The 22457-nt window shown below is 40.0% G+C and overlaps 1 protein-coding gene and 1 long non-coding RNA gene across 2 annotated transcripts in view; both read right to left on the bottom strand.

Moving 5' to 3' along the window:
* Window positions 1-980: 980 nt before the first annotated feature.
* Window positions 981-7817, bottom strand: NDUFAF4 (NADH:ubiquinone oxidoreductase complex assembly factor 4). The gene is made up of 3 exons (XM_081040945.1): window positions 6789-7817; window positions 6221-6315; window positions 981-3025 (listed from the first exon to the last, which is right to left on the bottom strand). Exons 1-3 carry the CDS (start codon window positions 7003-7005, stop codon window positions 2741-2743), a joined length of 597 nt encoding a protein of 198 aa, XP_080897071.1. The 5' UTR covers window positions 7006-7817; the 3' UTR covers window positions 981-2740.
* Window positions 7818-8122: 305 nt separating this feature from the next.
* LOC308493928 overlaps window positions 8123-22457 on the bottom strand; it is a 28336-nt gene continuing 14001 nt past the window's right edge. Inside the window, exons 3-4 of the long non-coding RNA XR_013992810.1 lie at window positions 10564-10648; window positions 8123-8945 (exon numbers count right to left, since the gene is read on the bottom strand). This is a non-coding gene — a long non-coding RNA (uncharacterized lncRNA). The remainder of the gene's footprint in view (window positions 8946-10563; window positions 10649-22457) is intronic.

Below are 22457 nucleotides of genomic sequence, written 5' to 3'. Positions count from 1 at the left end.
TTTAAGATGCATAAAACCATTTTAATCCTATGTACGTGTTCATTTCTTATGTATTTTCAATTTGTACCCAACAGGCTGTCTTTAAGCATAGCCCCAGCTCAAGGTGCTTTGAGCCTCTTCAGTTCAACCCCTCCAGGTATGGGTCCAGAAGCTTCCTCATCACACCACCAACTGTCCAGGGCCCTACCCTCCTTTCCTTGGTCTGTGAGGGTGTGGAGGCGATGTCCATGCACATGCATTAGTTGGGGCCAATCAAAGCCCTCTGGCACACAGAGTGGTCATTCCTGAGTAGTTGATAAGATGCTAAGTGTTGATGAAATGGAGCTAAGAGGGTTGTGTCCAGGTCCCAGGTAGCCTTCAAGACCTCCAGTAGTCCCTTTTGTGGTTAGGATGACCAGACCTCCTAGTTCGTCCAAGACGAATCACTTTCTTCCTACTGTCCCTATTACCCTAATTGGTGCCCTTTTCACTCCCAAGTGTCCCAGTTTGAGCAATAAATTATACGGTGACTCTATTTATGGTAGAACTTTGCCAAATCCACCCACATAGGCACACTTTTTTAGTATCAGCTCCCTGGATCCCAGTTCTCCTTCCCACCCTATGATCAACCTCCCTCCCTCCTCTCCTGACCCTGCTAACCCTACTAGGGCTTAAATCCAGGTTCCAACACTCACGAAGTAATCTTTGAAGCCACTTTAGATCTCCATGCTTCAATTTTCCCTGTAAAATATAGTTAACAGTACTTGTCCTACCTGTGGTAAATATTAAGCAAACTAATACACTTTAAAGCACCTAGATCAGTGCTTAGTAATTGCTTTTAAGATGTTAGTAATTATTACCTGTTTTACAGTTGAGGACATTCAAGGTCACATGGCTAGTAGTGATGTGATCTATACCCAGGTTTTCTGAGTGTACCACGTTTTCTGTCACAACTCTACCACCGAAGTGCTCTCCTATATATAATAAACAGTAACAGGCCAATGAATAACACGGGAAGTGCTTTATTATGTGACACTACAAAACAGCCATATTTACAGCTGCCTAACCACAGTGTTTATATGAACAGGGAACATGGCTCAGAAATAGCAGTATTATTGATTCAAGTATTGATCTTTATCTGATAAAGTTTTGATGATTTACCCGAGTTTTACAATGTCATTTTATATTGAGTTGTTTTCTTTGAAAGAACTGTTTCAAACTAAACTTGGTATATTCACATAATGAAACTAAATTTGAAAATCAGCTTAAAAATTTCCATCTGTCAGTATTTTTCTTCTTTATATTACACATGCCTCATTTCACGTTCATGCTGACTTCCTCAGCCTCTTTCATACCATTCCAAGGGACTCCCTGGGTAGTGAATCTCTATCTTTCCTCAGAGACACTGATAACTTGGAATTTTTCTTACCATTCTCCAATATTCCTACAACTCATACCTTCTGCTCTTTTGAGATATGCTTCTTATTGGCACAGCAGAAAAAACAAAACACTAGGATTCTGGAAACCTAAACTCTGGGCCTGGCTATGTCACAAAGTACAGGTAAGCTTAAATAGGTCATGAAACTTCCCCAGGCCTCTGTTCTCAACGGCAAAAAGTAAGTCATATTTGTTCAATCCTTTATTATCTTATCTTCACAGTAACCCTTAGATTTAAATAAGTCAGCATTATAATCATTTACAGAGGAAATTCAATCTCAAAGAAGTGACACAATCCACCCAAGATCTCACAGGTAGTTATATGACAGAACTAACACAATCTTGCTCAAGACCTTAGTACTGGTATACATTGTGCTCCTAAGTTTGTTAAATGAACGAGCAGCAATTTCCCAAGTCCCTTCCAGTGATCACATTTTATACTTCTACTAGCTGTTTGTTCTCTCTTCTTTCAACCAGCATTTCATTAGCAAATATACTTGGTCACCCAGTTTCATTTATCATGGTTATTTGACTTAACCATTCTTTAACATTTTCTTATATTTCTATATTAAGTCCAGAGAACAGTTATTTTTTTCAGATAGTTCCCACTACTGCCTGCCTCTCTGAACTTATCTGTTTGTCAAAGCAGAGATTGCTAAAATTTTACAAACACCAATTCCTTTTTATAGTTTTGAAGTTATTTCATATGTAAAACCAGTTCAAAACAAAAACAAAGTCCTCATTAATGCTTATTCCTTTTAGTAGTAAAAATGCCTTTTCTGTCGATTTTTGTGTCGTCTCCTATCTGCCTTTCATTGGAAAATACTGTTATTCTACCTCACTGTCAAGCCTCCGTTTCCCTAACAAGAAAATGTCAGTCTTAAAAGTCAAGAAAGCTCTTACTTTCACTATTCCATAGGAAGAATAAACTATCCTCCTAACTTGGAAAGTGAAGCTCTCAATGTTAAATGAGGAATTCGGGACATTTTCCAAGAGGCCATATGACCAATTTAAAAGCCAATGATATGGTGTGCGTAAAATAATACATTAACTTTTTTATTTGTAATAAATTGATACATGTGCTATTTGGTCATGCTGATACTACATATGAACACATGCCTAAACCCAATTAAAGTTTAAAAGAAAACAAAATGTATTCTATAGTCAGTCCTGAAAATTTAGCAGAGCTTAATAAATAGTATGCCCTCACAAGAAGGGAACTTTAAACATTCAGTAATCTATATAATTTAATATGTTAAAAATGAGAAAACAAACGGCATGGGAACAGGGAGTACATATGGAAAAAGTAACTTCAAGATTTCCTTCATTTTGATTGTATTGCTTTCTTATCTTCAGGGGGTAAGATTTTGACTTCAAAGGTTACAAAATATTTAAGAAGGGAATTTACATCTTTCTGTTCTAGATGGTATTCTTTTGCTATTTTCTCAGCAGTCCATGTTTCCGGATAAAGTTTATGATTATTGAGAAGTGTTAACGCCTCTACAACGGAAATTTTGCCTTTGGGAATGTTCTCAATATTCATGTCAAAGTGATTGCCCTTCGGCAATCTGTACTCCTTTGGCTCCGGAGGAGGTCCAACATCTTTTACCTAGGATCAAAAGACAAAAACAAACAAAAAGCCTTTTAAGATGAAAAGATCTGACACCTACATTCACACTTCTCAAATCTCCCCTGTTCTTCAAATACTACACTTTCTCATTATAATGAGCCATAGTTCCATGGCACTTTTGCCACATCACCATCTCACAACTGTGGCTCAATCATCATGAAGAAATTCATGTAGTTCTAGAAAATAATACTCGAATGTATACCATCCACTCATCACATTATTTCATGTATATTAAAAGAACAACAATGAATTGATTAAAAACTGCTTTAGAAGGGCAGGACTCTAATGCTGCCTTAACTGTTTACTTGATAATCTCTACTGTTTCCCGGTTTTGTTTTTCATGTTCAATGCCTCCAAACACTCTGAATGAATTTAAATATTGCTAGAGATCTTGACTCTTCAGAGAAAATAAACTCATGTTTCTAATACTTCAACAAATACAAATAAAACAATCGATGTACACCCATCTTTCCATCTGTCCCACCCAAGCTGAATCCTAGCATTTGTGCTCTGTATTTCATTCCTATTACCTAGTTATGCCAATCATTCATTCCTTTTTCCTTTCAACTACACTCTGCCTACTGCTGCTGTTTGGTCAAAATACAAAAATATTGTAGTCACTTCCTTTAAAAAGTACCCACCAAACCCAAAACCAACACTTCTGCTATGATTAGTTTCCTTCTTTCCAGTTAAGCTTTAAAAGAAAATGATCTTTGTGATATCTCATCCAGAGGATTATATCTCAACCCAGAGGACATTTTTCAGGTTTTATCTGAACTCACTACAGCATCTGACGCTGAAGATCACTCCAACATACCTTTAATTATCTTTCCTTTGGTTTCCATGCCATCCCTCTCCTAGTTTTCCCTGTCTCTCCAGTGATTTTTTCTTTGTTTTCTTTGTGGACTCTTTCCCTTCAGTTGCCCCTTAAATATTAATGTGCCCCAAGTTCTGGCCCAGGCCCTCTTTTCACCCTATAAATTTCCTCAGTAATCCCACATATCACCCAAACTTCCATTACTACCTACATCTTAATTACTTTCAAACCTCATCTCAAACCTAGACCTTTCTCCTGACTTCCAGACCCAAATTCCCAAATGCCAAACAGGCATCTCTGCTTGGGTAATTTACAAGCACCTCAAAATCAACATGTCTAAAACTCAACTTATCCCTTTCCTCTGAAAATCCAATTCTATCCCCATATTCTCTATCTCAGTAACTAACACCACCCACCTCCCATATCCCATTCCAAAACTCAAAGCTTCTCTGATGTCATGTTATGCCTGACATCTCCTTCTACCCCTCACTCATTACATCCAACCGATAACCAAATCCTATCGATACTGCCTCCAAAGTCCCTCTAAAAGCCATTTACTTCTCTCCCAGTCACTAAATCAATTCCCCATTATGAAAGAAATCTAACATCACTTTCCCACATGAAACTCAAGAACTTCTCATTATCATAAGGATAAAACCCAAATTACTTAGCAAGACAAGTAAAGACCTTCACGATCACCCCCATCCAACCTCATTCCTCCCCAACTCATCCCTTACACTTTCCCCTAACCGTTGCTGAACTCTAACCATTCTCCAAAGGTGTAACATATTCTCCTACCTTTGTATTGTAACTTTGGCCTGAAACACTTCCCCAACTTCTTCACTTTCCAAAACACAAAGCTCCTCTTATCTTCCTATTCCCAGGTAGATCCTCCTTCCACTCCACAGACACTTTTATTAAGATTTCCCTTCTGATTAATTCAACATTCTCTCTTGATTAAAACAAACAAACAACAAACTCTTAGCAAATTGAAAATTGAAGAAAATGTCCCTAATGTGATAAAAGTATTTTTAATCAGCAACCATATCATTTTACTATAATTAATGCCGAAACATCAGAAGTATCCTATGTAAGGAAATTACAGGACAGAATATCAACTTTCACAGCTAGGCTAATACTATAGAAAACACAATAAGAATTAGGTACAAATACTAAAAAGCAAGAGAACAATGTAATTCTATGCCAATGATAGGAGAATATCTTTAGAAAAATGAGAGAATGAACTGAAAAACTAATAAATAACCTAGCAATGTGAGTAACTACAATACAAAAGTCACTTTCTGACATATTAGCAAGAAACAATTAAAAAACTCAGGGTGAAAGAGATCCCATAGTAACAACCTTCCCTCTGTCTCCCAAAGATTCAATAATACAAAGAAGTTAATTCTCCTCAAATTAATCTATAAATTCCAATTCAGCTACACTCAAAATCCAAACAGGACATTATTAAAGAACCTGACAATTTGCCTCAAGTTCATCTTGGGGGGGAAAAAATGTGTCCTAAGGGCCAAGAAACTTTTGAAAAGAAACAAGGGAGGCAGTAACAGATATCAACACACATTATGAAGTTCTATTAATTAACATAGTGTGCTTCTAGTGTAGAAATAGAAAGATGAGTAAACAGAACCAATAAATCCATAATGAGAAACCATCCCGGATCCTCCAAATCTCAAACAGGCCCCCCAGATACCCTCACGGGCCTCCACTGCTCCTCCACAGACCTAGGAGCAATCGCGTACCTATGACTGCTCGTCTATTTAACGCCTGTCCCTCACAAAGCGACAAGCAGTGTGACAGCGAGGACTGGGTCTGTTTTGATTACCACTCCATATAAAACACTTCTGCCAGGCATTGACATATGGATTTAAATATTAAGTTCCCATTCACGAGGTATTCTGTGATCTCGCTCCTTTTACATATATCTGAACGTATCCTTAACAAACAAAAACCGAGAAAACCCAAATACAACACGAAAGGCATCCCTGAGATTGGAACATACCTCAATACACTGACGGCCAAGAAGAGAGGATTAAAGCTCTCCTTCCGTCATTTGAATGGCAACCGCTAGCAGCGCCTTACTAAGCCCTACAAATTCTTAAATAACATCCAATACTTCGCACAGTCAATACGCAGGCCTGTTAGAATTTCAGTAAACGGCCAGCGACCCAAGGCCTGCGTGTCCTGCTTACATCACCGTATTCCGGTCACAACCACACTGACACGTTTTCCACTGGCACCTCCCTCTTTCACGATTTGCCACGCTTTTCTCGACCATCTTCCTGGAGCCCCCCCCCCCAAGTCAAACGACTTATTTTCTTAATTAAAGCACACGTTACCTGCACAGGGTCTTTGGAATCCACGTATACGTCTTTCAGTAACGACAGCAGCTTGTCATCTTTGCTAACAACGTCTCCCTTGATATCTGGACGAGCTAAGGAAAGAAGCAGCACGTCACAACACGAAACCCAACGAAAACTCTTCCAAGACCCTACACACTTAATACGCGACACTTGGACTGTCTAAACAAACGACCGCCTGGGCAGCACGGAAAACATGTCCCGGTGTAAATCAAAAGGCGAATTCAGGCTCGGCCTCCGTCGTTCCGCGAGGACCCCTACAGGAAACTCCCGCTGCCCGGGATCCCTTCCAATTGTCCTTCCCTCCATCCAGGCGCGAAGCGTTACGGGCCAAACCGCAGGCCTGCACGGGGCAGCGGGGCGGCGGGCTTCCCGTCGGGGACCGAGGAGGCTCCGTGCCACCCCCGGGGGCTCCCCCTTCCCGCGCTCGGCCGGCCGGGCCCCTGCGGCCGAGCCGCGTCACCCGACCGCCGCCGCCGCCCGCACCCGCGTCCCCGGCGCGGAGCTGCCCGCCCGGCCCCGCCGCGCCCCCGCACCACTCACTCACAGTTCATTTGCTCGCGCAGGAGGCTCTTGGTGGAGGGGTGGCGGGGGGCCGGGGAGGGCTTCACCTTGCTGATTTCCCGTTCCGCCCGGTTCTCTAGGTTGAAGTTCCGAATGGCGCGAGCCACCGAGGCCCCCATCTCCTCACCACATGATGCCCTCAGTTCACCACGCACGTGGGAAAACAGCCGTGTGCGCGCCGTGCGTGACGAGCCGAGCATGCGCACGCCTGGGGTCGCGCGGGTCGCGCGCCGGAAAGCAGGCGCGAAACGCGCGCCGTGTGCCCCCTAGCGGTCGGGAGGGCGCACACCGCGTCCCCGCCCAGGCCGTCTCCGAGGGCGTCCCGCCTCCCGGTCCCGCGTCGCGTTCCGGCGTGCGGTTACGGCCGGGGGAGGCGCGGGGGCTCAGGGCTCAGATCCACGGAGGGGGTCACCTCTGGAGACTCGCTGGGTCAGCAGGGGAGCTTTGAAACAGTTCCCTGCCATGCAGACTTTCCGGTTTAACTCCGCTGGAGTGAGGCCCCGCGCTGGGGCGGCTTCCCACGTGATTCCGAAGGTGCGGGCGGAGGAGGGAAAGTCGTGAAGGCAACTGACCTTGACGTCCCCTCGCGGGTCCGCGCCGCGAAGGAGGAAGCCGGTAAAAGTGGAATTGCATCAGGATAGATGAAGGTTCGAGGATTGCGCTTTCCTGCGCTTGTGAGAGGAACGCGATGAAATGTCGTCATTTTCCACGAATCTCTGTTCTCCGTCACTCTGTTCCTTACATGCCCCTCATTGTCCCCTCTCCTGCTTCATTTCTGAGCCAGCGCGTTCCTTTCTTCCTGGATCTTTTACACCCCGCGGTCACAGCTCCTGTGACCTAAGTTTATCGACTTTGGTCCTGCTGCCCTTTCCTTTCTCTGTTTTTGGTGCTAATTTGTGTGCCGTCTTCCCACTCTTCAGTGCGAAATCACCGCGTCCTTCCCGTGTGTCCTGCCTTCCTCATTCCTCTTAAGCCGGGGAGACCAACGTGCAACTTAATGGAAGGGATAGCCAAGATGACAGTAAAAAAAAAACAAACCAGAAATACCGGGTTGTTCTCTCTTTTTTTTCCTCTTATTGTTCTGCCCCTCCCCCCAAAAAAATTCTGAATGGATCACTGTGTTTCTGATTTTATTGAAGATTCTTTCGAAATATTGTCATTAATCCGTGATACCAGGAAGTAGCAGGGTTTCCGAAGTTACCGTATTTTTCACAGACTGCGGCTGCAAATCGGTTTTTTAGTGTTCCCAGCTCTGCTTAGCAAAATGAAGTTGGTTGTTTGTTTTTAATTAGTTAAAAGCAAGTAAAGAGTCCATGTAAAGATAATCAAAGTAACCTGTTTATTTATTTATTTTAATTTATCAGTTTCAGGTGTACAAGACAAGGTAATACTTAGACGTTCATCATTTATATCCCTCACACTGTGAACCCCCCTCCCCCATCCACTATCCCTCCGACCTCACACTGAACCATCACATTATATATATAAAATTATAGTTGGCATTCATTAATGTTTAGCTTCTGGTGTACAGTGCAGTTATCAGGCATCTAAAAGAATCAAAATAAAGAAAGGGCAGTTTTATTTAAAGAAAACTAATACAATTAGTAAATACATTTACACAGCAAAAGTATTACAAGGAGAGCTGCTTCCACCGTGATCTGAAACGTTTCTACTGGGCTGGGTATTTGGATTTTTACAGAGGCTAACACCAGTGTCCTCTGGCAGAGTTAGTTGGGAAGTTGTCCTGCAGGTGGCAGGCCACTCCAAGATTTCCGTCTGAGACAGACATGCTCCTAATTTGGTGCTTTTTTAGCTTAGGTAGTCATGTTTCCACAGGTGCCAAGAAATTTTCATCTGCCTCATTATGTCTGTGAGCTTCAAAAATTATGGTAATAATTCCACTCACTGCCTGTTAAAATACTTTGAAAGTGAAAAACTCATTTTCATAGAAATTCCACCACACTTCTGGCAGCATGAAAAGGTAATGTCAGAAGTTACAGGAAATATGGGTTGCTGTGGGGATTACTGCATGAAAGAATTCCTTGGATTCCCACATTTAGGTAGAGTTTGGATTCCATATTTATGGACCATCCAACCCGTGCCAGCTGCTTTGCCTGGTCCTGCCTGGTGCTGCGCAAGCCTGCAGAGAACAGAACAGAAGGCAGCTTACTCCACCAGAAATACACCATTGGCAGTCACCCCTTGGGAATCATCATGGAACCAAACCCTGAACGACATATGCATAATTCTAGCTCTTCTTGTCAAAGCATGTGAATTAACAGGAAGTCTGAATTCAGAACTCCTCCTGTGCTTATATTAAGGGTTGAAGTCAGGTTCCAAGGAAAGTATAACTAGAATGCTGCTCAAGATCAAGCGTCTCTCTGAGCAGAGTGTTATGATGGGTACAGATTGCTGAATATCTTAGGGTACAAATAAAATAAACCCAGGGTCTTGCGAACACACTAGAATGTAAATTCTATGAGAAAAGGAAAATTTGCTTTGCTCGCTGCTGTCTCCATCACATTGAACAGTGGCTGGTACCCAATCGGAACTAAACAAATGTCAAGTAAGTCAGATAAACCCAAAGACCAGCCCGGCCCCTGAGCTGGAGTCCAGACGCTGAAGACCAGCCCCTCCACCAGAAGTGAATTCTTGTGACGGTCACTGTTGAACATACTTTCCTCATCTTAAAATTGGGATGATAGTTTTAATTATGTAATGGGTTTCACACCATTTAAAAGATAAAGTAGACACTTTAAGATAAAGTGTTCACACCATTTAAAAGATAGACACTTTATCTACTAAGTGCCTACCTCGATATGATATTCGGTATTTGTATTGCTTTCTATTTTCCAGAGGAGCAGACAGAAGTTTGAAAAAGAACCAAAAATATTGTGACACCCTGGTCTATAGCTGAATGAAAGGGATAAAATACTTAAATATCTGAAAGTAAAGTAAGACCCATGTTCTTTAAGAATTTAATTTAAAAATAAGTATTCCAAATTTGATTTTTATATACTAATTTGTGTGCTCTTGCACATGGTGGCATTGCTGGGCTCATGAAAGTCAGAATTTGGGTGGGAATTATTAGCTCAGGAGCACAAAATGCCACCTGCTCTTACCTGGCACTGGCCGCAGCAGTAGTCCCTAGCCAGTCCCCTCCGTGCTTCCCTCCCTCCTCAATCTTTCTCTCTGTGCCTACACTGTGACCTTTGCACACTCCTTCCCTTGAACATAATTCAACAGCATTCTGTATTCTCCAAAGAATTGCAATCACTAAACCCAGGTGACTGGTGGTGACTCAAGGAGCCCAGGACAGCCCCTGGAGATTTCACTGACCAAACCCCAGCTACCAGTGGGCAGAGGAGCAGATCGGGGAGGAATGACTCATCCTGGCAGAGAGAGCGAGGGCCTGGACTCCAGCTCAGGAACCAGGAATGAGTGAGAGTTCAACTGAGGTCATTTACAAAGTTCCCAAGCTTGACCAGTTAGTTCCATAGTGGTCAGTGTTATAGGTTTGTGGAATATTTGGGAAACAAAAACCCAAAGTCCCAAACCAAAACAAACTGGGCTTTGGGCAGATCCAGTATTCATATTGAAAGACACCGGATCTCATAGATAAGAATTATCAGTCAGCAATTTATACGCAGATGCCTGCTTTGTGGCTACTGCACTCATGACTTGTCATTGTATGAGTTTCCCATTAGTGCTAACAAATTACTGCAAAATAGTGCCTCAAAACAGAACAAAATTATTACCTTATACTTCTGGAGATCAAAAGTCCAAAATGGGTCTTAGGAGGCTATAATCAAAATGTCTGCAGAATTGTCTTCCTCCTAGAGTCTGTAGGAGAAAATTCCTTGGGTTATGCTTTGTTTTTTTTTCTGTTAGTTTTGTTTTTTGGCTTCTAGAGGTCTCCCACACTTCTTGGCAGTCAGTAATTGTATAGCTTCACTGTCGTATCTTCTTTTCTGACTATGACTCTTCTGTCTCCCTCTTTCCCTTATAATACTCTTGTGATTACATTGCACCTAACATAAATCCAGGATAATCTTCCCAATTCAAGACCCTTAACTTAATCACATCTACAAAATACTTTTAGCAGGTTTTGGGGATTAAGAGGGAAATGTTTTTAGAGGGGCATTATTCTGCCCACCACAGTCATTATCTTGAGAAATTCATATCTTTCAGTGTAGCGATGATATGTAGTAAAATTCAAAGCAAGAATGATGGAGAGAATGCCTACTATTCTTCTCTCAGCCCCATGGAGCTTATCTTCCAATGAAACTACCTAATTGTTCAAAGAATAAAACCGTCTTGCTTGGGCACTAGTATTTCAGGCTTTGCCTAAGAGCCGTAGTAGATCATTAGTAAATTGCTACTACTTCACCAGGTCTATGCACTGCACAGGGAGGCAAATCTTCCTACATCCCCAACTTCTCATCCTCCTGGAGCACCTGTATCTGAGAAGCCTCAGTGAGCAAGAGTGTGAATCTCCCTTGTATATAAAGCAGCATGACTAGTTTCCCTAATTACGGCATCTTAGACATACCAGAAACCTACCACTTTTCTTACTCTTCTTCCCTCTCCATTATTTTCCTCTTGGCTTAGAATTTTACAATCACCCACCCATTCCTGTCTTTGTGTTAAGACTGTTTTCCTCTTCTCTGCCTGTATCCACCTTTAAAAGGGAAATACTCCTGGGGAAAGCAAGCCATTTGTGGAAGAGTTTATCAGTTTTCTGAACTCATGGACTGGAAGAAGATAGCTGTCTGAAAAGGGGAAGAGAGAGGGGGAAAGTAGAAGCTATTGGGGAAAAATGGGAGATGAGTGAGATAGGAAAAAAGGAACAAGAGGGTAGAGTCAGAGGCAGAAAATGGCATCTACAGCCCTTTCATGTGTAAGGAAGCTCCTTACCCAGCTCCTTTCCCTACAGCTTCTTCTGTTGACATCCTTGTACAAACTATTTAAAAATGAACATAATTGAAACAAATAATTATCAAAACCTGTGGAATACAGTCAAAGCAGTATTGGAAGAAAATATATGTGTGTTTCTGTTAAATATATTTGTTAGAATACTGGAACGATTAAAGGTAAATGAATTTGAATTAGGCATTCATGTCAAAACATGAGAAAAAGTGTATCAAAAGAAATCCGAAAAAAAAAATGTTTAAAGGATTCAAGATAAATCAGAAATTAATTACATAGAAAAAAACCCCCACTTACCGTAGTTCTTTGGAAATATAAAATCTGACAGATCCAAGTAAAAACAAGGCACAAGTAAAGCCCTGTTGAATATTTTTGGAAAGAACATGATCACAAATTTAGAGAGTCTTTTTTCAATTGAAAGAAAATGATATATACAAGTTTATATACAACTTTAATATATATCTCCTCTCCTTGAGTGACTTGCTTCTAACCAATAGAATATAGCAAGTGTGAATAGAATAGAATAGAATAGAATAGAATAGAATAGAGCATAGATATAGGACAGAATACAACATAGAATAGAATGTGGTCACCCTCATGATTATCTTATGTCAGATAAGACTCCATCTTAGGAGATATGACAGAGTCTCCTACTGGTCTTGCTTGATGAAGCAAGCTGCCATGTTGTTACCAGCTCTTTCAGAGAGCCTGCAAAGAGGCCACGTAGCAAGGAACTTCAGGGGCATTTAGGACATGAGAGCAGCCCCAGGTGACAGCTAGAAGGAAATGGGTATCTCAATCCCACAACCACAAGGAACTAAATTTTGCCAACAGCCACATGAGCCTGGAAAAGGACTCCGAACTCTAGAAATTAATATAGCCCCATCAATACTGTATAATCATTTCAGTTGATTCACAAAATATAGTTGCTTAAATTCAACACTCATTACTAATAACAGACTTAACCCGCTAAGAATAGAAGGAAAATGTCTTTACTTGATAAAGAGTACATATCAACAAATTATAGCAAATACCATATTAAACGGTGAAATGTTAGAATCAGGCCTAGGAAAGTCAGTGCTGTCCACTATTGGCCTTATTCAACCTTTTGCTGAAGGTCCTAGATGAAAGAACAAGAAGAGGAAGTAAGAATGATTCATTCTTTTGCAAAATCAGTACCTCTCTCTTCCTAGAAAATTTGAGAAAATCATTCAAAGAACTATTAATATTAGAACTTATAAAAGAATTCAATGAATCATCAGTTAGAAAGCATAATGGCCCCCAAAAAATTCCATTGATGATGGCCACAAAAAATCTATTACACACCTAGAAATAAACTTGCAAAAATTTGCAAAACCCAAATCAAATAAATCACAAAATCTAGGAAAATAGAAAAAGAAACACATGGCTAGATCTACCAGGTTCCTTGATGCAAAGAGTCAAGAATGCAAAAATGTCAATTCTTTCACAAATTAATCCATAAATTTGATATGCTTTCAATTGAAACTGTAAAGTGAAAAATGACAGCTGATACTAAAGTTCATCTGGAAGAGAAAATGAAAAAGTAGGCAACTAATTTTTGAAAAGACCATGAGGAAGTACTTGCCCTGTAAGATATTAAAAGGCAGTTTAAAACTTTACAGTGTAATATTGATCCAGTAATAGGTAAATATATCAGTAAATATGATAGTGACAAGACAGATCTAATTATGTATAGAGTGACATTTAAAATCCCCCGATGATGGTATACGAATCTAACTCCTCCCAACCTCGAACAGATAGCCAAATTTTCAACCACATTCATTTACCCATCTGCCATTTACCCTTGCTCTCCATTCCAATTTGTCACTTGGTTCCTCATCTCCTTTCTTCTCTCCAGTTTTCCCTACATCACATAGCTTTCATAATTTATTTGTCCCTCCACATCCCCACATTCTTGCTTTTTATAGAAGTAAGGAACATTTCATTATGGATTTGTTTTGGTTTGATTCCAATGACGTAATTTTGTTCTGTTCATAGCAATTTAATCAGTACAATAATTCTCCATCTTGGCACCAGCTATAGAAGGTACCCCATAGTTTGGCAAGGAAAAAATGTGAAAAGTTATAAAGAGCAAGCAAATACTAAAGAACCAATTTTCATTTCAAGACAAGACTTAGGGAAACGGAATATGAAACAGAGAATTCCAGAAGGACTCCAGAATAGCTCTGAAAAGCAAATTGTAACTAGAACAATTTACATTTGCTATTGAACCCAGTTCAATAACTCCAGAGCTAGGATCTCTGTTTGTTCTCTGTCTGTCTATCTTCAGGTCTGGTCCTGTTTGATTGTAACTGTCTCTGACTCTTTCCTCAACAGCCATAGTACAAAATAGTGATTGCAAATAGGCTTAGCACCAAACAGACCTGCACTGAATCTTAGTTCTATTTTCCTGACTGTATGATTTTGGGGTAAATCCCTTAAATTTTCTGGTACTCAGTTTCCTCATCTGTACAATGGGAATACCAATACTACTTACCTAATAGGTAAGTATGAGATACATTATTGTTATGAGATATAATGCATGTGAAGGCATAGGACTTGGCATACAGTAAACATTCAAAGTGTTAGTTATTCTTTTATATAACAAACTATTAATATAATATGAAACATCTTAATAGTAATAACCAGGTTTGGTTAGCACTGTAGAGTTTAGAAATTAATATTTTCATATCCATTATTTCATTAATATATTATTGCAATGCTCTAGTATTTTATTCATATTATAGATATTTCAGAAGAAGCATTTAGATGCCTGATGTTGTTTTTACAATAGTGAATACCCTAGAAAGTACATGAAATGCCCTTGTCTATTGACTTTTGGAAGAAGTTTCTTCCTGTCAGTCCATGCCTTTGCAGGCACAGCTCTGCCTTTTCATTCCAATAGTCTCCCCGTTTGCTAGCTTCTCCCTTCCTCTGTCGCTAGGACTTGCACACCTCCCTAAACTTTAGTACACACAACCCCTACTGAGTCTCATCTCTGTTGGATGTGATACTGTTTGCCAAGACTGAGAGGCAGAACTCTATGCCCCCTAGTTTCCCTAAGCAGTTAACCCAGACAAGCCTGCCTGGACTTCTGACCTACATAACAATGAGATAACAAATGGATATTGTTTTAAGCCTCTAAGCTTGTGGTGGCTAGTTATGACGCAATACAAAAAGGTGGTGAACACACAGTGTGATGTATAGATAATGTATCACAGAATTGTACACTTGAAACTTATGTAATTTTACTAACCATCATCACCCCCATAAATTTTAATTAAAAAAAAGTATATAGCATGTAGTCTGAGCGTAAGGTTGGTTGTGAAGCGGGTGGCAGGGGACCCCGGGAATCATAAAGCCAGAGTAAGATGTGCCCCTGACCCTTGAACCTACAAACCCAGGAGAGCTCAAGGATTGCATCCTCCCCTCACATCTCACGCAGCATATCAAGTGCCTGATAACATGCCAAAGCACTGAATGAAGCACTAGGGACAAAAACAAGGTCAAATCCTTGAGTGACAATATTGCAATGCAGTGTTATCACATGGGACTATTAACAGAAAGAACGTACTAGGAACAAAAACACAAGAGAGTAGAGGTAAGCATCCATGAAGTTACACAAAGATGTAGCTAGTAGAAGGGGAATATCATGACTCACACAAATATAAAAACATGTGTCAGTAGTTTTGTTTAACTCTAAATGAGGGAACTAGTAAGATTTACAACCAGTTAAAAGAATAAAACAACATGCCATCAAGAATTTAGCAGACATTTCAACATAGTGTTGGAAGTCCTCGCCAGAGCTATCAGGCAAGAGAAAGAAATAAAAGGCATCCAAATTGGGAATGAAGAAGTTAAATTGTCACTCTTTGCAGATGACATGATGCTATACATAGAAAACCCTAAAGACTCCACCAAAAAGCTATTAGAAACAATCAATGAATATAGTAAAGTTGCTGGCTACAAAATCAACGTACAAAAGTCCATTGCTTTCCTATATACCAACAATGAAATCTCAGAAAAAGAGATAGAAAAAACAATTCCTTTTGCAATTGCAGCAAAAAGAATAAAATACCTAGGAATAAACTTAACCAAGGATGTGAAGGATTTATATGCTGAAAACTATAAGACATTTTTGAAAGAAATTGAAGAAGACACAAAGAAATGGAAAGACATTCCGTGCTCATGGATTGGAAGAATCAACATAGTTAAAATGGCCATATTACCCAAAGCCATATACAGATTTAATGCAATCCCCATTAAAATCCCAATGGCATTTTTTAAAGAAATAGAACAAAAAATCATCAGATTTGTTTGGAACCACAAAAGACCCCGAATAGCCAAAGCAATATTAAAAAAAAAGAACAATACTGGAGGTATCACACTCCCTGATTTTTCCTTGTACTACAGGGCTACAATAATCAAAACAGCTTGGTATTGGCGGAAAAACAGACTCATAGACCAATGGAATAGAATTGAGAACCCAGAAATAAAACCACATAAATATGGACAGATAATTTTTGACAAAGAAGCTAAAAACATACAATGGAGAAAAGACAGCCTCTTCAATAAATGGTGCTGGCAGAATTGGATAGCCACGTGCAAAAGAATGAAACTGGACTGCTATCTGTCACCATGTACCAAAATTAATTCAAAATGGATCAAAGACTTAAGCATAAGACCTGACACAATAAACTGCATTGAAGAAAACATAGGTACTAAACTTAAGGACCTTGGGTTCAAAGAGCATTTTATGAATTTGACTCCAAAGGCAATGGAAGTAAAAACTAAAATAAACAAATGGGATTATATGAAACTGAAAAGCTTCTGCACAGCAAAAGAAACTATTGACAAAATAATGAGGCAACCAACTGAATGGGAGAAGATTTTCGCAAACAGTTCCTCTGATAAGGGGCTAATATCCAAAATATACAAGGAACTCATGAAACTCAACAACAAAAAAACAAACAACCCAATTGAAAAATGGACAGAGGACCTGAAGAGACATTTCTCCAAAGAGGATATACAAATGGCAAATAGACATATGAAAAAATGCTCAACATCGCTAATCATCAGAGAAATGCAAATGAAAACCACAATGAGATATCACCTCACCCCAGTCAGAATGGCTTTCATCAACAAAACAAATAGTAACAAGTGTTGGAGAGGCTGTGGAGAAAAAGGAACTCTCATCCACTGTTGGTGGGAATGCAGACTGGTGCAGCCGCTATGGAAGGCAGTGTGGAGGTTCCTCAAGAAATTACGAATAGAATTACCATATGACCCAGCAATCGCTCTCCTGGGTATCTACCCCAAAAATATAAAAGCATTTCTCTACAGAGACACGTGTACTCCAATGTTCATTGCAGCTTTGTTTACGGTGGCCAAAACATGGAAACAACCAAAATGTCCTTCGATAGATGAATGGATAAAGAAGTTGTGGTACATATACACAATGGAATACTATTCGGCGTTAAGGAAAGATGATATAGGAGCATTTGTGACAACATGGATGGATCTCGAGAGAATAATGCTAAGTGAAATAAGTCAGACAGAAAAAGCAGAGAACCCTATGATTTCACTGATATGTGGTATATAAACCAAAAAGAACAAGACAAACAAATGAGAAACAAAAACTCATAGACACAGACAATAATTTAGTGGTTAGCAGAGGGTAAGGGGGTGGGGGGTGGGTGATGAGGGTAAAGGGGATCAAATATATGGTGATGGAAGGAGAACTGACTCTGGGTGGTGAACACACAATGGGATTTATAGACGATGTAATACAGAATTGTACACCTGAAATCTATGTAAATTTACTAACAATTGTCACCCCAATAAAATTAATTAAAAAAAAAAAAAATAAAAAAAAATAAAATTGTTTCTATGGTTAAAAAAAAAAAAAAAAAAAAAAAAAAAAAAAAAAAAAAAAAAAGAATTTAGCAGACAAAGACAGAGAGAGAGAGAGAGAGAGAGAGAGAGAGAGAGAGAGAGAGAGAGAGAGAGAAGAAAGACAGAAGAATGGGATAAAGCTATTGTTGAAGTCAGCTGGTAGGGGTCTTTAAATGATGAAATATAGAGTTCATTAATCTCTAGGCGTGAAGGTGAGAGTCATAGAGCTATTTTAGAAATATGATTGACATCTACATAAAAGATGGTTTGGAAGAAAAAAAACAGGTAAGATGCTGTAACTATTGTCCATGTGGGAGGTAAGCTTTTTTGTCCAGTTTTCTTATGGGTATCTATTTAATAAGAGATCTTTTTTAGACATATTTTCCATTTAAGCTGGATAAATAAACAGCAACCTAAACAGTGGGATTTGGAATTCAGAGGCTGGAGCATGAAGTTATCTGTTTTAATATTCTCATGCCACTCTTGGTGTAGTTTGTTTTCTTTAGGGCCTTGGATTGAACAGAAGCTCAGCATGTTCTGGTGCAATCCTGTGGACTTGAAGGTTCCTAAGGCATGGCCACAGGCTCAGTAGTGCTTACACTTCCAGAGAAAGCTAAAAATATCAGTTCTGTCTACAGATCTAAGCAATGTGATTTAGAAAACTAGTAGATGAGGTTTCTGTTTTCATAAAAAAAATAATAATGCATGTACCTAGCTAGCTACTTTTTGATAGTTTAAATACGTTTTCTGTAAGAAATTGTAAATGTTTATACCAGTGAGAGAGCATCTTGTTACTAACAGTGTAGCTTTGTTAGAAAACTAGTGGTAGCCGTTTTTAAAATAACATTTGATTATGAAAATTTCAAACATATGTAAAAGTACAGAGTTTAGTGTAATGAATCACCATGTACCCTTCACCCAGTATCAATAATTGCCAATTCATGGCCAATCTAATTTTTTCTATACCCTTTATCTTCTCATTTCCCCCCTCCCCCCAGTTATTTTGAAGCAAATCCTATATGTCTTATCATTCTAAAGGCATCTTACATGACTACTCTTTTAAAGTATAACCATAAAATAATGGTAGTCTTTTTAAAAGAGCGGTGATGAGAAAAGGTAGAAACTTTTGGATAGGTTTATATTTGGTAATTTATTATTATTTGTTTTCAGTGAACCTGAGAATAAAGTCATAATATGGCTGTTAAACATTTCATGCACAAGAAGCTCTTGAAATGGTGTCTCACCCTCTCTGCACACTTCACTGCCCACAGGCTTCCATTTCACTGGCTTTCCTCCCTCTAAAATACTGGAGTGTTTACTGTTCATCAGAAGAGTGACTCAGTAATCTCAAGATGCCCACACTGAACTCACCCAGCTCATTTCTGTACCAATTCCTGAGACAAGGCCATTTTTGTTTTTACCTGGTTGATTGCGCCAGATGACAAATGAACTATGATTCATGTAAACAACAGCCCATTCCTGCTCCCTTACCAGTCCCCATCTCAACCCCGCAAATCAGGGTTCGGGTTAGGGCCCCAGATGAACAACTAATTCCTGTACTTTGCATGCAAGTGATTAATTTTTCATCTTCCAACTCAGACTCCAATAGAACAGACAGAAGATTTGAATACTCAAGAATAGTAGATCATGCAGCAAAATTCCTAAACTTAACGCACAGGACAATTGAGATCTAGAGATGTGGTGGGCTGAATAATGGCCCCAAAGACATCCAGGTCTGTGAAAGTACCTTCTAAGGCAAAAGAGACTTTGCAGGTGTGAATAAGTTAAGGCTCTTGAGATGAGGAGATTATCCTGGTGGACCCTAAATGCAGTCACAAGGGTCCTTATGAGGGAGGCAGAGGAAGATTTGACACAGAAATAAGTGATGTGATTACTGAAGCAAGGTGTTACTGTGCTGGCTTTGAAGATGGAGGAAGAGGCCATTGAGTCAAGGAATGCTGGAAAAGTTAAGGAAACAGCTTCTCCCCTAGAGACTCCAGAGACAACGTGGCCCTGCAGACTCCGCAATTTTGGCTCAGTTAAACTGATTTCAGACTTCTGACCTCCAGAACTGTAAAAAATAGATATGTGTGATTTTAAGCCACCAAGTGTGTTGTACTTTGGTACAACGACCATAGGAAACTAATGCAAGCGGTCTTTACTGTCCTGCCCAAGATAACACGGCCAAGTTGAGGTATGGCTGCACTAGATCCCATGCCTTTTGTTCCTGTTTTAAGGAACAGAAGGTCTATACTTCACTCTTCCAATGCACAAATATGCATAAAATTGATATATAGCAATAAGTGCTTTGTAGAAAGATCATACACCCTTGTCTTGATTTGGGTTCTGGCCTGTGCTTTGCAAACTAGCTTATCCCACATTTAAAAAAAAGGCAGATCCACTGCTACTCTGCTCACCTTTGTTCTGGGTCCCTCTTTGGCTAGGGCAGTCCCATCTCTTAGCTCCATAATGTACAAGCTGAGAAGAAACCAAATCAGGAGAGATGGTGACTAACTCGAGATCCTACAGATGGGTATGGGCAGGTTGATAACTAGATCCCAAGTATACTGATTTCCCACCCAGTGTCCTTTCGTGCTACATGGAATTATTTTCAGCCCAGCATTTGAGAGCTAACCAGAAAAGGAAAATAGAGTCACTGCTGGGATTGTGTAAGTATTAAGAAGATGGATGGTAGTTTTGAATTGAAAGGTTTAGAGGACTTTGCACTTTTCCGTATCTGTGACGGTGGGAAGGGAGAAGTGGCAGTGGGAGGACTGGAGGTTCATGCCAGGAGTTCAGAGATGAACACACACAGCCAGGTTACCGTTTCCTGCCTCTCTGTTCTGAGATGGCACTTTCTCTAGACCCAATGACAAAAGTCACTCACTTTGGGACTGAAGAGCTACACCAGGTTTCTGTATCCACAACAGACTTCTCCACTACCCACAAAACGCCCCTTCTATAGAGTCCCTCCTTTGAAACCAGAGTGGCACCTGAGGAGTCCCACACCTAGGACTTCCCTGTTTTTAATAACCCTGGTCCATGGAGAAGAGAAACATTCCAAGAGAAGACAATACAAAAAATTAAACAAGACTTTCCTCTTTCTATGGCTAAGAGAGATTTCTCAAAGGAAATATCCAAGGAGGTGTTTATATGCTACAGTGAAGATTGGCTATCCTTATTTATGAGAGAAAATGTAAACAGTACCTACAGCCTTTCATGGGAACATGCTAACTTGTGTTGTTTATTGTTTTTACTGTTGTTCTGCCTTTCTCAACTATTTTTATGGGGCCCCTGGGACAGTATCTTTATCACTTCCCTCCGTATATCCACAGCACTTTATATTGTGATTTGCAAACAGTACATGCATGGTAAATGTTTGTTGCTGATAAAATGTAAGTTTACAATTTTTACTTTAAAAATCAGTTGTATCTAAACGGAAGCTATTGATTTATTTCTCAATCTTGCTGCATTTTCACATGTAATCCCTTAAGCCTTTTAGGTAAATCCTCAATATTAATAGAAATAGGATTTTAATCTGGATTACCGTGAAGGAATTAGATTTGGCACACAGTTTCTTGATAAAATTAGAGAGGCATAAAGGTAGAAGAGACTCGAGCTTTGATTCTCAGGCAGATGTTGTCCTGGATAAATAATTGCTTATTTTATTTAAAATACTAGTATTTACGAAAATTTTAGTTATTTATACACTATATATGGCTAATTCTACGTGAATATGTATTATAAAATGAATACGGTAAATTACATAAATAGTCCAATAAGACAACTGTATTTTAAATATCTTTTTAAAACCCTACAGGTAGTGCTTTGGCATTCCAGATGAGTTTGCTTGAGCTGCCGTAATGAAGAGTCACATCCTGGCTTAAACAACAGAAACTTATTGTCTTACAGTCCTGGAGATTAGAAGTCTAAGGTCAAGGTGTTGGCAGGGCTGCTTCTTTCTGAGACTGTGGGAGAGAATATGTCCCAGGGCTCTCTCCTGGTTGCTGGTGGTTAGCTGACAATCTTTGGTTCCTTGGCAGTAGAAGTGCCCCATCTCTCCTTCATCTTCACATGGCTTTCTCCCTATGTGCCTACGTCCAAATTTCCCCTTTTGCTAAGAGCACCAGTCATGTTAGATTAGGAGTCTACCCTACACTGGTATGACCTTATCTTAACTAGCTACATCTACAATGACCCTATTTCCAAATACGGTCACATTCTGAGGTCCTGGGAGCTAGGAATTCAACATATGCATTTTGGGGGGACACAGTTCAATCCATCACACATTTTTCTTTATATCTAACTAAATGATTTATCTCTTCAAATCAAATCCCATTTCATTTTTCCTTTTGGGGAAGTGGGGCTGGGAGGTATGGCAGAGGTGAGCCTCTCTTTCTACCCCATGTATAGTCTCTCCCAAAGCAGGATGAATGACTAATGTAATCTGGTAAACATTCTTTAGGCCACATTCTTGTGGGTGAGGTTATGAGGCCCTAAAGGCAGAATCAGGCCTGGACCATCTTCTTTCCCTTGTACTTCTTCTAACTGCCATCCTGAAACATACGTCCCAAAGGCCCTGGTCTTCTTTCTGGAGCGGGCGGGCCTGGCCAAGAAGTAGCTGGCTAATTCCCTTTCATCATGCATTCATTGATATTTCAGTTTTAGTGATGGAATCAAAAGCTCCTTGCAGGCACTGCTGCTTCTGGGCCTGAGCCTCATGCTTACCAGTCACTGTGCACTGGAGAGAAGGGAACGGTTAGTTTTTACCAGGGTCTCTGCTGACAGTAAGGTCCCCTGGCCCCAG

The sequence above is a fragment of the Rhinolophus hipposideros genome (assembly GCF_964194185.1).
Source record: "Rhinolophus hipposideros genome assembly, chromosome: 3".
Taxonomy (NCBI): Eukaryota; Metazoa; Chordata; class Mammalia; order Chiroptera; family Rhinolophidae; genus Rhinolophus; species Rhinolophus hipposideros.
The sequence above is the reverse complement of the archived record's forward strand: the minus strand, read 5'-3'. Positions and strand labels throughout refer to the sequence as shown.